General features: G+C 41.8%; 1 protein-coding gene across 1 annotated transcript in view; it reads left to right on the top strand.

Annotated features, from left to right (window-relative positions):
- The first annotated feature begins 2,428 nt into the window (after positions 1 to 2,428).
- snap25a (synaptosome associated protein 25a) overlaps positions 2,429 to 18,247 on the top strand; it is a 31,826-nt gene continuing 16,007 nt past the window's right edge. Inside the window, exons 1-2 of the mRNA XM_029496282.1 lie at positions 2,429 to 2,560; positions 17,454 to 17,597. Of these exons, the coding sequence (XP_029352142.1) occupies positions 17,526 to 17,597 (72 nt within the window). The 5' untranslated portion in view covers positions 2,429 to 2,560; positions 17,454 to 17,525. The remainder of the gene's footprint in view (positions 2,561 to 17,453; positions 17,598 to 18,247) is intronic.

Genomic DNA, 18,247 nt, shown 5'->3' with positions numbered 1-18,247 from the left:
TTTGCATCACTTTATGAAAGATGTTTCTCCTGCATTGCCTTGTCAAACATATAATAATTGATGCATATTTTTGTTCATATTCTTCTTGTGACTATTCGCACCTATGAACTCCATTTGGGTACACCGACCTACAGTTCTATCTGAGTTCATTACTCTGACCAAACTGTGGTTTATTATCACAATGGTAATCCCAGCACATTCATGCTGTGACCTTCAAAGGCCCATGGACCGCAGTTTGTACACCACTTCTCCTCTAATGTGATCATTCATGGTTTCTCTTGTCTCCCTTGAAACATAACCACAATTCTCCACTTCCATCTCTTTCTAATTAGGTTTGTTATATTGCTGTAATATTGTTTTAGAGGAGAGTGAATGGATGAGGGACCTGTGGATTCATTCTCCTCACTTTATTCGCACATACACACATACACAGGTCTGATTACACCTTCAGTGCAACACAACGCAACACAACACACACATCCTTTCCTCACAGACATACATGAGTCTACACAAGCCCTCCCTCTCTCTTCTTCTACTCTGGCTCCCTTCTCCAAATGGATTTTTCATGCAGAGTTATCATTATCATTAATTTAGGAGACAGGTTCGCTTCAGAGCAATTGAAGACACATTTGTCACAGTGCCAAGCAGAGGCAGCTGCTGGAGGAGAGCAGAGAGGGGACATTCCCACATTAGAGAGCACATATGATTCTGGTGTGGATGTGCTGAAAAATTTCAATAGATCTCATTTTCAATGTTTCAGAAAAAGAAGACTATTCTGCACAGGATCAGGCCAGGGAAAATGTGAGGAATGACAAATATTTCTGATATGTTGGTTGATAAAGTCCATTGAAACTACAAGTTACATAAGAAATATCGATTTATTAAGGCTTGAGTATAAAAAACGTTGAAAATCTTAAAGGAGATGGCTGGGAAATTCTATATTTTTGTTATTGTGAAGAAGTCTCATTTTAATCCAAATCAAAATATCCCTATCCCTCTACCCTGTCCGGCTCTCAGCGGTCAGTGTCTTAAACCCTACTGAAGATATAAATCTTCAGTTCACAAATAGGAATATTGATTCATTCATCTTCAACCGCTTATCCGTTTCCAGGTCGCAGAGGTGCTGGAGCCAATCCCAGCTCGTACTGCGTGAGGGTGGGGTCACCCTGGACAGGTCACCAGTCCATGAGAGGGCCAACACACAGAGACAGACAGAGACCAACAACCACTCACACTCAGACCTATGGACAATTTGGAGTCACCAACCCTGGTGGAGAAGCATATAGCTGATGAAGAATCTGTACCGTAAAAGAGGCCTGTAAATATTTAGATATCTCTTCATCACCAAAAATGTCTTTAAAGTTCATTAGAAGTGAAGTGCAATATTCCTTTGCTTATATGACAAAACAGGAACTCACTGCTAGCTCAGTACTTGTCTGTACTGAAACAATTGATGTCTGCAGGTTTACTTTGTGGTAATTAGATAAAATACAAACAGTAGCAATATAGGCCATTTATGAACAGCACCAACCGTAATCACCAAACCAGATTTAAAAAGCAGTCATAACAGCCTTCGCAATGAATGCTGTAATACAACACTATCTGTTTATGTTGTGTTTTGACAGTGCATAATCTCATATTTCCAAATAATCAAATCACCCAAAATCCATAACCATATTGAGGTGTGTGTGTGTGTGTGTGTGTGTGTGTGTGCGGGGGTCCGGTGCCGCAGGGCATTTGCACACTTTGTCTGATTAGTAATCCGTCCTTGGACACCCACAAACACTGTCAGATCAATCAGTGAAGCATGATCATTTGTACTGGAGCAAAATAGCGCTACAGAAGATATCTCTCTTAAAATCCCATCAGTAGTGGATATGAGGCCAGCACATGTGGAAAGGTTACTCTGACTGGATGATGGGTCATTTTATTCTGCTGCATAAGGAACCTTGGCATATAAAACTCACACAAATAGGAAAGGATTGCTTCTAGCTGAAAGAATCAGTCAGCTCAAGCCAAAGTTGACTCTGCCAATAGTCTGTATTAATACACTTTATATAACACCGATAGTCATGAATAATGCACAGGGCTGGGTCTAGAAGTGGTTAGAGCCTATATCTGCATCCTAGATGTGGACTGCAACCTACACCCAGTCTATATGTAGTTTACAGTACTGCCCACCTAGCATGCCTTTGGTGGGGCGTGACACGTACAACAGCAGCATTTCCAAAACATTTAAGATATTCAGTTGTGTTTCTGTCCGCGCAGCTGCCCGTTATTACAAACACTTTTTGAAGTCTCTCTCTCTCTCTCTCTCTCTCTCTCCCTGGCTCTGACAGATATCTATTAAAAGCTGCTGCTGACGTCAAAAGTGTCGGCCATCTTTGACGAGAGCTGCGCCGCTTACCCCCATTGAAGAAGAAGTGAGGAGGACTCAGCCGACGCGCAGTGCCTTTGCAGCATCGCAGTCATATACAGAGACAGGCTGGTATCGGTTTGCTGTTGATATACGCAGACATTTCCTCCCATACTGACTGCGGGGCACAGACACCAGGCACAGGTAAGACCGAAGCAGCTTTGTGCTCCATCCTAACAATTTCTTCTTCCTTTTTTGCACAATCGGGGCGGCAGATGTTTGGTGTTTGTGAAACGTGAGCGGCGGACGTCTGTTTCCTCTCAGCCTGAACACTTTCTTTCCACATTCGCCCATTAGATGCTTTTGGGTTTCATGTTGAGTGGCATAATTTTCAGCTTTGACAATGTTTTAACGAGGGACAGAATGGATTGAGGCAGTGGAGGCGATGCGTGACCTCCCGGGTGATGAATGTGAAACGCAGTGAGCCGCTCGGAGGATGGATGCGGTGCGCTATAATGCGTATGTGGAGTGGGCGTTTTCAGCCTTTCAGCACCGCGGACAGCGGCTCCTCTCAGTGCACAGCGTCTTTCACACATTCGCTCCGTCCATTTTGGGAGGGAGCGCTCTTTTAAAAAGCCCCATCTCCCGCCGACTGTCTGCAGCAGCAGGTAGATTGCCGATGTCGCAGCAACACGGGCCAACTTGCATCAGTCTGTCGCACATGTCGGCCGAGGGGGGCAAAAAAACAACAACGCTGATTTGTGATCATGTTCAGAGAATGTCATGTAATAGTAAACTGCGCCATGGAGAGGTCGGTCGATGGGAGAAGGGTGGTGGAGGGGGGGGGGGGGGGGGGGCTGAAAGAATGCGCATCATTGTTGTATTACTATTATTATTTTTGATTTCAATTTTTCATTTTTACGCAGTATCGTTGCGTCGCGAGTGGCCAAATCCGAGTCACATTTAGGCTACGTGACCGAGGCATCACAGGGAAGTCGGAAATATCCCTGTGGTGTAAAGGTGGGCGGGGATTTTTACAGGCGAGAGACGAGGGAGTCGAGCGCCGGGGAGGACCGCGGTGAAACCCGCACTATGACACCCAACCCCTCCCCCCCCCCCCCCCGCCTTCCTCCCCCCCCAGCCTCCCATGCATCCATTTCTCCAGCCAGCCAGCCGTCTCCGTAGCGACGCACGTAACTGTCAATGAACCCCGCAATCACTTTCTGTCAATCACGCGTGGGGGGTTTGGTTTGATGGATCTATGACGCAGAGCATGAAGCGGCGTTCACATTAACTCTGAAACTATGACGGGCATCATGTTGGGCCTCTCCAGATATCTGTTCAAGATGTGTAGGAGCGCTGGAGCCAGTTAGCGTGACGGTAACCTCCGCAGGTGTGGAGCTTTTGGTAAGAGACAATAGTCAATGTCAGGGTTTTGTGTGGCAGACTGACGCCCTGCGCTGCCTGTCACCCGTGGCGCACATTGCCCTGACTGCTCTGAGAGGTGGATGAGCCTCGTGATTCGGGAAAAAAAAAAAAAAAAAAGACCTGATTGTTGGTCATCCTGGGGTTTGACGATGCGGCAGAGCAGATACTGAAGTCGTGTTGATCTCTTGGCGCATCTGGAATTGTTTCACATCACCACATGGGGCGGTGGGCTGAGTGGCTGGCTGACGGTCACTGACAGATGCCATCACTCGAGGGTTAATTGAATGTTTGCCACATCACTGGATATGTTGCAATGGGCCACACAGGATGAACTGATTTACCACAAGGTGTCCTCACATCACATCCCCTTTAGTGAGTCTGGGGTGGATATTAATGACCTTAAAATGACAGCTCATATAGAGGAAAGGAAGCCCCTACAGCCTTTGAGCTCTGATAGCTGCATATTCATGACAATGGCAGATTATAGCCCAGAGTATATAAAGAGCTCCAATGCCATGACCGCTATACCATATCGCATTATGCGGCTTGCACTGTTTGGACTGCAGACGGAGAGAGAGATAGAGAATCGGTGAGGGTGGTGGTGGGAGGGGGGAATCTGGCCTGTGCACTGTGTAGGGGCTGCTCTCTGGATAAATGGTGACTCACAACACCATCACCATCCACGGATTGTTTCTCAGAAACACCCTGGCCGTTGTTCTGTTGACAGGGGCGCTTTTACGCGCGCACAGCCGTATTGTGCAGTTTGAAAATGGAGCCCAAGCCTCTGTGATCGATGCCGGTGAACGCTGAGCCAGCTGGCTGCGCAATGCGTGTTTTCGTGCAGGTGTATTTGCCTCGCTTTCTCGCAGCTCACTTCTATATCTGACAGACTCAGGCTTTCACCCTGAGGGCAGTCTTAAGAGCTTTAATGGTTCGAAAGGCTTTTAACAGGTAAAACCTTCCACCTCATGTGTTGCAACTTTACCCACTATCCCCATGCTAACGCCACTAAACCCTCTCATCGTAATGTTTAAAGAAATGAGTCATATTTGACAGCCTGACAAATCTTTGGCTTTTTTCCAACTGCGCCTCTGAAGAATTAATGAGCTTTTGAAATATCAGCCTCATCAGATACCTTTAGTTTGGTTTCATTTTGGACTCATTTTGCACTCATTTGGAAGAAAGTGTGTTGCTTTTGCTTCATGACATTTAAAAGGAAGCATCATGTTACTAACAAGGGACAATTCAGCGAGGACATGGACAGTATCACAAAAAGAGTTTAGATGCTGACTTCAAGTAGATTTGGAAAAAATGACTAGAGGAGCAGTTATACCTCTTAAATCAAGGGCATTGATAAAGTACCATTGAGCAAAGTAATAGGCCTTTCCTGTCTTTTCTGGATTAGGAATGTGAGCTAAATGTCTCTTGGTTGCTTTAGGATTTTGCTGCAAGACAAACAAAATCATCCTCATGGACTCAGCAGAGCTTGTGATGCTGCTGTCGCATTTAGCAACTCTGACTTATCCTAAATGATTCCCTGTAGTTAATCGGCCGTTCTTTCTTTCCTTTTTCTGAACTGTGAAAGAACAGGGGACACGACTATTAATGTCCAAGGTCACAATAAATCACGAGACATCGTTCAAGGATTTATTTGAATTAAAGTCTAGAAGCATTTCTAAGAAATAGTTTTCAGGCATAGACATTATAAGATAAATAAAAACATTAATGGAAGTTAATTGATGCTGAGAACAAGAGGCATTGGTTTATTCTTTAGTTGAGAGGATGGTTAGCACTTTCATGCGCATTTGTCAAATATTGAATGAAATAAGCTAAGTTAACTGCTGGAGGCTGTTAGCTTAGCTTATTTCATGCGACAGAAAAAGTGGTAAGAGGGAAACTATTAGCCTGGCTCTGTCAAGACATAACAAAATCTGCAATCAGCACCTCCGATGTTCACAAATTAACATCCAAAATCTAAAATGTAAAATGAGAATGCGACTTTGTGATTTTTTTTGGAGCTTTTAATCAGCAATTAGTAACGTGTCCTCTATAACAAGGCAAATAGTTTTTACTCTTCAGTGTCGATACAAATTAAAGTAAAAAGTTAAAACATCATACTTGGTGAGCAGCAGAGCTAGTGTCAACATTGAACAATGTTATTGCCGCACTGTCCATTGTTTTAACTAAGCTAAGTGAAGCAAACTACAAGCAGCAGTTTCATATTTATCATATATTTATATATATCTGTGGAGTCGGAGTGTGTCCTATCTGACAGTGATAGCTAAGAAGCATCAAAAAGGGTCATGTCAGATTGAATGACACCCCTGAGTTTTTTTTTTGTTTGTTTGTTTGTTTGTCTATTTTATTTTATTTATTTATCTGTTTATTTTTGTCCAGTCAGCCCACGTGGGAAAACCACTCACTTTCTTGGAGCCACTCTGCATGTAAACAAAAACAGAGAAACAAAATGGCTGCTACTGTGGCATCAAGACTATAGCAATGCACAGGTGCATTTATTCTTTCAACAAACCACATTAAAACTGATTTTTTTTTTTCATTCACTGCCTAGCTGCATTGCCATTTTGTTATTTTTTCTTTTTTTCTTTTATTAAAGACAGAAGTTAGTTGGAATTATTTTTATTCATCGATACAACATGTTCAGTAATTGGGAACATTTAAAAAAAAAAAAAAGTCTATTGCGTTTCTAAAACTAGTTACTTTGGGTAGCCAAACAGTTATTAATTGAGACAGGTAGCAGATATGAGAAGCTTATCTGTCATAAATCTTTTCATGCTCACACAAAAGCATGACTTCGTCTAAATTTAGTTTCAGTTTTTGTCTCTTAGTTGTACCTTCTCACAGGAGTGTTCAGTATTATCTCTCAAGTGACACTCTTAACTTTGAAGCTTTATTGGAACCAAAAAAAGAAATTGTCCATGGGTCTACCTTTTAAGGGCATATTTCTGAGGCAGACATCAGAGAGGCCCATTCACTGTGATGTCAGGCACTGTCATCATTCTGCCATCTGTCCTCTTTCTGGGTTAAATTATTATTCTTTTGAATAATGGAATGAAAGATATTGTAAGAGGAAAAGAGCGAGTTGGAGAGACAGACGATGGAAAAAGGGTGGAATCATTGGAAGAAAGTGCGTTGCATGCTGCACCTTTGATCCAGAATTTATATTATATAAGTAGGACCTTTAGTAACATACCTCAGATATACAATTGGATGTCATATATTATGTATGTAAGCTAGATATAGAGCAATTACTTGTTAAGTAGGAATGTGTGTGTGTGTGTGTGTGTGTGGGGGGGGGGGGGGGGGGGGGGTACGATACAGCCTACTTCTATTTCATATTGATCTGTAGCATCAATTGCATCATTTTCATCAGCAGTATTAGCTGTGCTTTCAGCGCTGTAAAGCATCCTTACATGACTAAAGCTTCCATTTCCAGAATAAAAGCATGTGTAGACATCTTAATCGTGCAATCAGCGGTGCATAAAGTCACCTCTTTATCTGCTCGGGTCAACATGAATATGTCCTCTCTACTCAACATTACATGGGTCAGGTTGGTGTGCTGAGCAATACGACCGTATCAGCCTTCTGCAAACGCAACGCTGCTTGGTGTATGAAGACGGTTGAGTCAAGGCTCGCAGGCGTGTGGTGCGTCACTTCTTTTAAGGTGAAATTGTTGCTATAGATGTGTCCATCGGGCTGGGTAGTTTATGGTGCTGCAGTGCAGCTGGCCACAGTTGTTAGCGCAGGTCAGCCTCTGCAATGACTTTTCATAAACCTCGAACAGTTTGCGATGTCTGAGACGGTTCACAGAATATTTCATTCTTGATTTTTAACTCTATAAAACAGCATGCGTGCGCAGTTACTGCATCCTTTTCAGTATGAGGACTGCTGGCATAACAGGGTAAATTAGCATGCATGGTGTGTCATATTAGAATATAATGAATCCGGACTGATCTACTAATGAATTGGTTTTTAGCTATATAGGTTATCAAAGCTGCCCATTTTTCTCATGCTCTGCAGTAATAATTAAAACCTCATCTTTATTGTGCTGGTTAAAACGATTTCATGATGCGCTGACATTAACATCCCTGTACCCAGTATACAATGTCTTAAAAGCCCTAGTATGCAGCACTGTGTATTAGTGTTGTTTTATTTTGAAATTAAGTTGAAATATAGCAGTGTGTTAATTATACTCTACTTCTATCATGGAATAGTGACTATATTCTGGGCTGTTGTTATATACCCATAGAGCTTCTCTCATCTCAAGAAGCACTTCATAGCACTTAGTCTATATGTAGCATTTCTCTCGCACACATACACACGGTGGTTACTGAGGCTACATCGTCAGGAGCAGTTAAGGTTTCAATAATTTGCCCAAGGACAATATGATAGACAGACTAAAGGGGCTGGGCATCAAACCGCTTGCCCTCTGATTAATGGACAACCTGCTCTACCTCCTGAGTGCCTATCTAGACTGTTCTCGGTGGACTTGGACGCTACAAACTGCGATAGTGTTTATTTACTTTTGGACTTTTTATAGATCAACCCAATGACTTATTATCAACATTGTTACATGTAATGTCAAATTTTCAAATTTCAGATATTCAGAAGCAAACCTGAAAATGAAGGCAACAGTGATACAGATTGATATTTTAATGTCTACTCATTTCTCATCCTCTGAGTGCAGCTAATTGCTTTTTAATGTCTTTGTCTTTATGACTTTTCAAATATTTAACAGGCTCTTATATGATAGTGAGATAGCAAACCTGCTGGGGCCCATGACCATGAATAAAGTAGAGAATAATTTTTCTGAAAATTAAATGTGTCCTGTTGAATTGGAATGTAAACCTCCAAGGTTCACCAATTGGATTTTTTTCTTTTTTTTTTAAATGCTGCAAGTTTGTACAAGTGTACAAATACATTGCATGTCTCTCATTGCAAGCTTTGACCACCAAAGGGGCAATGAAAGTCATCAATATTCATTTGAATCTAATGGTTTAACAGTGCGTTGCTTTTGCCTTTCCGAAACATCAGGAACTGTACTTTTCACTGTGCGATTTATTAGATTTTTTTCCTGCCCCAGACTCAGTCAAACACAGAGATATAAAAAGGACATCTGCCGCATTTTTCACCCAGAGTGCCTTCATATCACTGTCCCGTGACATTTATGACGCCGTAAAACACGAGAGGTTGTTGCTTCTAATTCCAAACCAGGCTGTGGCTGTGGCCGCTACAGAAATTGCTTAGGTGATGTAATGTTCATCTGCACCACCAACCTCCTCCCTTATTTAAACCCCCGCTTCCAACAAACCCCTGTCATGTTTTGCTCATCAAACACCTCCGCAGTCTTCTGGCAGCCAAATCATCATAGAGACATTTTGGTAATTGGGACTCTGGGTTCTCCCATTCGTGTCCAAATGTGAAAACCCTTTTTCTACGTGGGAACCACAAAGGTGACTGTGAGCATGGGGCTGAAGGATGTTGATGGTACTCACATTTGGTGTGATGTGTTGCGCATACTAAATTAAGGCCTCATTTTATTCCCCTTTTCATCCTCGGTTTTCTGAATTTTCTGCCACTCCTATCTTTCTATAACAGCTTAAAATAAACATGTCAGTCTGCAACACTGAGATCTTCTTGTCTTGTATTGTCTTTCCTGTGCTGCTCTCCATTTGTTCCCAAGAGGCAGGGAGCTGGCTGATAAGGAGCAGTGCAGCTCAGTACCAAAGAGAACAGAGATGTGGAGGGGGGGGGGGTGTGCTAGACTTGCCCTTGTATTCACCCTCAGACTATCTGGTCTCTATTAGCAAATGCAGCCCAAACACCTTCTCTGAGAGACGATAAATAGGATGATGACATTGTTTACGGCAGCTCTTACATCGATATACACGCAGGTCATCGTGTCGCTATCTAAGCTGTTTAGACCAAGTAGTCACTCTGGAAAGAGATCATTTATGAGAGTAAGTGTGTGACTTGAATATGAAATAAGTCCCATCACATCAGCATCTCTTCATCTAATTTGAACTCAACACTTCCAGGAAGCTCTCGAAGTTCCAGCATCCTATAACCACAATTTTTCTCCACGCAAATGAAAAACTAAACCCAAGGACCAACTTGAATGTCAGCTGCTTTTGAAACACTTACAATGCAATACACTGTTCAAAACAGTCATTTTTGCAGAGTTATGTCCTTTGTCTGCTTGTCTCCACTGTAAATAGCTCAGTAAACTACCGTGGGGGTGGATGAGGCCTGTCTTGTTAGATTTGAATATGTGTTATATAACAATCTTTGTTGAATACTGTGTACAGATTATGATTGAATGTTTGTATTTCCGTACATAGGGAGGACAGTATGTGGGCTCCTCACCAACCTACAGGTTACTGCTTTTATGGTGATCACAGAAAGTGCTACATTCCTCTATTATACATGATAAAGCTGTCTCTGATGCCCAGTGTAACCATGTCTGAGCCAGTTCCACTAGATTATTCAGAATCATTTCTGGACAGTAAAGTAGACAAAATGTATATTGGTCTGAGTATGTTGCCGCTAATGTTTTTGTTTTGTTTTTGTTTTTTTTTTTCACTTCCCAGAACTGAATGATATCGTTTGCATGATCGATTGCAGGTTGCCATGCAGATGTGTGTTTGCAACATTTTCTGGTCATTGTCAACGAACTGTCAAAATAATCCCTTCAATAATTTGGTCCATAAAATATCAGAAAATTGGGTAAGTGTCAACATTTGGTTTGTGAGCTGCTGCTTTGAAGCCACCAATTTGTAATTTTTCAGCCATCTTTGTTTTTTTGTTTTTATTTTACCATAAGAAACCATATTTGGAGGAGAAGGTGGGACAGCTCTGTCCTGATTGGGTGATACAATCTGTCATTTACACAATAGCCACAGAACAGACCCCTAACAGACGCCCTATGAGGAAATATTGGTAGCTTGGCTAAAAGTAATCAAACTGACTGAAAATGAATAATTCTTGATCAGTGTTGTGTTTAGCTTTAGCGTCTTCGCCTTTTTCTTCCATGGCTCACCTTTACTTCACCTCTCTAAGGTCTATAAGTAGTTTCCTCTGCCTGAAGGAGTGAGCTTGCACTGTTATGATCCTCCCACCCTTTAGCCACACATTTCAGAGATGTAAATGGTTAGACTGTGGCGGGATGAATTAGTGATGATGTGTTGGATGCTTCAGGTCAATAATGCAGGGCAGGCCACTGGGATAGCACTTAATGCTATTTCCTCCGTGAAGAGAGAACTGACGCTGTGGTGACACTTGGATTTGTTAAGTAATGTTGCTCGTATCCTCCTCGGCTCACTGCACTTCCTGGAGGGGTTGTGTCATCTTTTTGTCGGGATTATCAGGTGTTCAGCAGCATGCTGGAATGTTTACAGCATGATATTGTTTTTCATTTACGACGTCGTCTGTGGCCAAGTGAAAGTTCAGCTATGTCAGTTTAAAAAGGAAAACCCTCTCCATCCATTTCAGCCTGGTGCTTCTTAATGACAGTCCTCGGTAAAGAGTGATAAGAGCAATGCGGGGTGAAGCACTATGGAAACATTTGCAATGTTACATTCAATAGATTTATCAAGGACAATGCATATCAATCCTTCATTTGTTCCTGTAGCAAGGTGGCTAGTTTTAAAATGCCTGCCTTAACTTGCACTTTCTATCATTCGAATGCACCATCATTTATTAATGTGAATCTAGCCATGAATTTGAGCACATCATGGTATGTTGGCAGAAAGCCGAGTCAAAATACTTGGAGGCACTCTTTCATCTTTTATTTTTAAAATTGGCTAACTGTATCAATCACATAAAACAGTTTCAACCCCATATTTCTGTCAGAGATCGGAGCTTTGGTAAGATGGAATGGAATGAAAAAGCGTCTGATGACGGAGACTGAGAGAACAAAATGGCAGCCAACACAGTGACATGCTCACTCACGCGCACACACACACACACGCAGACACACAAACACACACATATTCATACCCATTTAGAGCCAGAGGTCCAGCTCTATGTGGATGAAGCAGTGAAAAACAAAGAGGTATTGTGTCTTGCCACAAGATGCAACAAAGCTCTACAGTATCTCACCCACATCTTAATATTCTGTCTCATGTATATATTTATATATGTGGGTCTTAGTCAGACAAAAATAGGCCATAAAAAGATCTCTTCTGTAGCCACAATACTGCAAAATTCATAGAAGTAGCCTCAATTCTGCCACTAGTTTGTGTATATAATATTGTAAAGATGAAAAAGAAGCTTTACTTACAGCATCACCTTCTTCAATTACTGGTTGAACAAAATCTAGTGCACTGTAGTTATTTATTAATTTTTTTTCAATGTGAAATTGAATCAAATACAGACATATGTTATGTGGTGGATGGTCGCAATCCGAGTTTTTCAGAGGAAAGGTTGAGGAAAAAAGACAAGCTGTAAAAACGGACAGAGGAGATGAGAGATATTAAAGGTGAGAGAGAGGAGGAGAGAGAGAAGGGAAAAGAAGAGTGTTGAGCTCGAGCAGCTGGTGGGGGCTGGTAATATTCTCCAGGTACAGTGTGATTGGACAGGGTGTGAAATATGCCGTCCTATGGGAGAGGGTGTGTGGGGAATGGAAATAAGGGCATCTTCTTATCTTGCGTTATCTGTTTTTATGGTGATTACACTGAAGTGTCATTCCTGAGGTGGTAAACAGGTTGATGTATGGATGGACATGGAATTTATTTTTTTGGGGCATAGAGCGTTGCACATAAATGTAACTATTAGCCATGTATTATTTCTCAACCAGTTATTCCCAATACTGCTGATGGATGTGCAGTGTCTGGCCTTCTTTCACTAATTGCCTTGAGACCAAGGATAACTGCCACATCAGTCATATATCATGGCACCACTTCTAGTGTTATAAATTGAGTCATGCTGTTAAGCAGCAAACCTCCAGCCTGCCGCAGTCTTAGAAACAGCATGGCTTTAATAAAGCGTCCCTGGATCTACAGGAAAGTAGGTACTTAAATGTGTTTGTGTGTTTAGTGCACCTTGCTACAGCCTACCAGTGTGATCTTTTTTTCCCCCCTGAGCTTTCCTGTTTCTCCTCTTTATTACCTCCTTGTTGAATTCAGGACGAAAGGTCACAGTTACCATTTCCTGCCATAAACATCAGTATCAGAGTAACGCATAATGACAGGTGACAGAAAATGAGGGGCAAAAGGTGTGCAGGTGTGTGTCAAGGCAAACTGGCAGACAGGAAAAAGTGGATTGTTTAAATTTACATTATATTGTGAGTTGATTTCATAAACCTGCATGTTAGCAAAAAAGACCATTTGAGGCAGGTTTGTGAGAGATGTTTGGTAACACAACACTGTGCTGTACATCTGAAGCATCCCTTATATTGAGGGGAAGCAATATGCAATACATTAGTCTGTTTGGGATTACACATAACTGGATTAGTGTAGTCTGATTACAAAGTAAAGTGATTGCCTATTCTGATTAAATTATGTGTTGTTTTCACCAGAAAGGCAATTACTTATTTGAGTGGGTGGTGTAGTTGTTCTTAATTACCAACATTAAAAACCATCTGCTGCAGCTTTGATGTGGCAAAGCATATATTATTTGGTGAATATGGTATGAGCACACTAGAGGCTCTCACAGTTTCCTTACTTGCCCTATCAGAAGTTTATCATCCTCATCCAAACTGCTGACAGAGCTGACAGAAAACTTTCCACGATTGATTCAAATGTAAGTATTTCTCAGATGGGCTTTCCAAAATGTAATCAGCTGGGAATCTCCAGACAAATTAGTCTCCTTTGTGAGGGAGCATTTCATGGCTGGCAGGGGCCCACTGGCTAAAGATTCTCATATCTCAAAGGTCACCAGTCCGGTTGGTTTTTCTCTTCTTTCAGGTGGTCTCTATCTGCTCTGCCTCTGCTTCGCTGTATGAATGCCTGGTTACTCACCACAATTAGTGATAGCTGCTGGAAACATCAGAATTGGTGGAACTCCTCATTTCTTACTGTTTTGGTTGATGGTCAGCCACAGTCAGCAGTTTGCTCAGACACTAATTGAACTGACTTGCGCTGCGGCTGACCATAGAGCTGTCAGTGCATAAAACGTGTTAAATTAACACGTTTACAAGTGGAATCAGTTGGGACTGCCCCCATAATGGCAGACAATGGAATAGATGGATGGATGGATTGATTTACTGGAAGAGAGCTGGTTTCTGCAATGCTATCTCTCATATCTTGAGATGACAAAAGGGAGAAATTTTTAGCTGTGCTCAAAATACAGAAGGGTAGTAGAAATAAAAACTGCAATATTATTCATGAAATTTTCTCAAATCAAATAAATCTGTTAAAACAGATTTATTAGACGTGTTAATGATAAACCAAAACAACACATCATCTGACTATATCCAACCTGAATGTCATCATATGACACATGAGACTCAGCCACCCATTCTCCGGGGGATAAAGTTAAAAGCTCCTGGAGGGGTTAAGTAAGTGACCTTTGTTTACACTTTGATTACAGTTCATTTCAATCCCCACGTTACCAGGCTCAGTTAATTAGTGCATAGCACATAATTCTAATAATTTCACCTGTTTTTCCAGTACATGCTCTTGTAACTGCCACTATAAATTATAAAACATTGATTATGAAAACATGCTTGTGCATAACAACGACTCCACCGGTATTTTGTATCTGCCCTGATGATGAACTTGTGCCAGTGCTGAAGAAGGCCGGGCTGAGGGCAGCTAAGATGTGAAATGTGAAAGACTGTAATTGAGATGTAAAGTAAAAGGTCAGTGCGGCCCGTTAAAACTCAATTGCCTGAGTTTAGTTGCATAACCGGACAGGCCGGGCCACGATGCCCCCTCATCCTTCAGTGAGTCGCTCTGAAGTGTTTTCAAGTCGTCTCAGACATTAGGCACTGCACAGGCCAGTCTGGGGTTTACATAACCTAACATGGCTGCTGCTTTTGTGAAGTGATGCAGGAGCGCCAGAGGAAAAGAGAGGGAGAGGAATATGAGAAATCGGGGCAGGAAGAGATATGATAAACATGATGTTTATGTATAACTGTTTCTGCTTCGACACTCAGCGTTTACCTATAAAATAGCGCAAGGATCGCTATAAAGTGTCACTGAAAATGCTATACTGTAGAATAGCAGGACTTTATGACACAGCCTCAATGCAGACATGAATATGAATGAATCCCACCCAGGGAGGCTTTAACGATTCAGACAATGACATGCTGTGCGATATTGCCAGTTAAAAAAAAAAAAAAAAAATGCCTCCATACACCGTGTATGTGTCACGGCTCTGTGTGGCCAGTGAATGTTGTGAACATCTCTGGACAGACGAGAGCAGGGTACATCAGGACCTCTGAGGCAAAATGTCAGCCAGATTGATAGCTCAGTCACCAGGATGAGACACATCCAGGTGGGCGAAGAAGTCTGTTTGGCAAGAAACGCAGACTCTCTCCATGTACTCCATCAGTGTTTACCTGACATCTTGCTGTGGCTGGTATTTTTGTTTGTGATGGTGATTCAGAATTATGTGACTGCTTACTATTATATGAGCTGCAGACTTCTATTGACAATTTGCACATTTTTAGAGCAAGATACCCAAAGGCGTGTTGTTCTTCCTTGGTATCTTCACAAACAATGCATTTACTGTTCTATCGATAACCTTCATGAGTATATACCGAAATAGGAGCAGCAAGCCAAATAAATCTGGTTTGGAAATCAGGCTTGTATGTAACTAAACAAAGCATATGCAGTAAAGGCAATGAGAAAGGTTCTGAAATGCCATGCTGTGGCTCACAAGATGCCATCACATCTAGCACTGCTAAATTAACGCAGGGTGGGGGCAGAAAAAGAAGCTTTCAACACAGCACAGACATGCACGTTGTGATAAAGCAATACACTTCAACATGCGGTAGAAACAGAGCAGCAGAGCAGACTTGGGTGAAGTTAACACCTTTTTGCTTGCATGTAGTCATGTGATCCGTTGATAGGTTAAAAATCACAATATATCAACTTTCAATTACATAATGCCTTCAACACTACGAAGATAAGCCACAGGTGTTTTACATTTTTATACAATACCTGTCAAAAAAGGGCAATTTAGCTCCATTAAGAAATCAAGGCCATCGGAGGATATATAGAAATAAAAGGGACAACACCCTGATGAGAAATTCTTATCTCATTGCCAGTGGTTAAAATATTGCATTAACCGACGTCTTTTTTGAATGGTTGTTTTTCTCCTAGTGTTTGGATGCTGTGATTCACTCAGCCTGGCTTACCTGAAGTAGTTTCCTCTGGTTCCATACTGTACACAGAAGTGAGAAATACTGGACCGAAAAGTTTAAAATCTCTGTAGAGCTGCAGTTTGGCAATGATGGCACGGTTTGTGGACCTGTCCTCTCTCTGTCATTTGACTCAGTGGTAACATAAACCTTATCATTGTTAAAGATTTATTTATACATAATTTTTTATTCTTCTTCTATGTCCCAGAAGAGTATGTTGCTCCTTCTTGTCAAGCAGTAGCCAATCGTTCTTCATGATTTCCTCCTGAGTGCTAAAGGTCATTACTGCGACAGGATTTCCTCTTAGCCAGAACGCAGAGGAAAGAATTATTAGATTCTTATGAGGTTTAAATCCTTTTTCCAGCTTAACTTGGATGGTAGTTCGTAAGGATGACTTGCAGACATATCCAATATTCATCTCTAACTCATCTGACACATGACAAATTGCTTCAAGATCATCTTTGGAGTTTGCTCCCAGGAATCCACCATCTGCAGTTGCCCTATTGTTTGTTCGCTGACAGGAGGATCTCTTGACCCACAGTGGCTAGGAAAGGCTCAGAGCTACAGGGCCAACATGCTGTTTATGTCTCTCTGTGGCTAATCCTCCAAAATCCCAGTCACCCTGCGTGTCTGATACCAGGATTCCTCCGCAAACTTCAGTCGCCTTCTCTCTTCAGATTCACTCCCCAGGAAGCAAACACTGCTGTTGCAAGAGCTTCTTAATCCTCCATTATACCGCCTGCAACTGTAAACACATACTTGGGAAACAGCAGCTCCCAAATAGTTACACGTCTTTGTTGTATTTTCTGACTTCTATCAATAAGATCCAATTGAATTTGCCCCCATTTGCTGTGTATCACAGTTATTTAGTCCCTCATTTTGCTGATTTTGTACCTTTGGGTTGTAGCTGCTGTTGTTACGCGGAGGGACTTAATGCCAGTGAGCCAGTTAGCTCAAGGGCATCTTGATAGGAGACAGGCTGATGGTGGATGATATACAACCTACTAAGATGAACAGGAATGCATTGCTTTTGAATTAGTCACAGTTGAATACGTTTTAAAGCAGTTAGCAACCCCAATTAAGCCTTTGTGAGCCTGAGCCTTTAAATTTTTCGATCAACGCTGGGGTGTTTCAGCCTCCAGTCATCTCTGCTTCTGTCTAATCATCCATATATTGCTAGCAACTGTTCAGACAACTCTGAACAACTGTAGAGCTTGCAGGTGTGATGCTGTGGGTTTTAATCCTGCATGTTATTGCAGGTCATTTGATAGAACTGTTTATGGACTCCACTGGTGCGTGGAACCACCCATCCTAAAAGTGTTTATATTTATGTCTGTCTTCCAGCCCTCCCCGGATTCCCACTAGGATCTTCTTGCCCTTGTTGGAGAACTTCTCCACCCCCCACAACCAGCAGCCATGGCAGATGACGCAGATATGCGCAATGAGTTGTCAGACATGCAGCAACGTGCTGACCAGCTCGCCGATGAGGTGAGAACAGCATGTTAACTGTAACACAGTGCTTTGCCTTGTGTGCAGACATAAAGACATGCACACATTTACACATACTGGCACACACACAGGCTGATCTGAGCACAGTCAAACTATCAGTTAGTTAAGATATAGTTGTTAGTTAATAGATAGTAAAACTGTTTCAGTTGTTTTCAAATAAATTCCAAATCTCAAAGTTCTTTTAAGAAATGAAAGCAAAAATGAAAGAAAAATGTTCTAATTACATTCTAACATTTATGCAATAAAATGTAAACAGTAACCTCAAAATGCTTTTAGAGTTTAGAGACGAGCTCATTAAATCATTGAACAATAATAGACATTTTATTTTCCTGTGGCTAATTTCGTGCACGTACGAATTCGTGTATGTTTGTGTCTGAATTGTGTTGGAGTCCACAAGAGACAAATGTGCCTGAATATATAAATTCGATTGTGAGTGTGTCCATGTTCATGTGTAGGAATGCACTACAGCCTCTATGTGTGTATGTTTGTTTCCTTGGAAGTCAGACTGATAGGGAGAGCGTCATGGCCCAGAACAGACCAACGCACACCACTCCAGCTTCACATATGACTCACACTGGCACAGCTGAGCAGAATATTAAACGCTCACACGAACACATGCGTGAACATGG

This window comes from Echeneis naucrates, chromosome 24 (genome assembly GCF_900963305.1).
Source record: "Echeneis naucrates chromosome 24, fEcheNa1.1, whole genome shotgun sequence".
NCBI lineage: Eukaryota > Metazoa > Chordata > Actinopteri > Carangiformes > Echeneidae > Echeneis > Echeneis naucrates.
The sequence above is the reverse complement of the archived record's forward strand: the minus strand, read 5'-3'. Positions and strand labels throughout refer to the sequence as shown.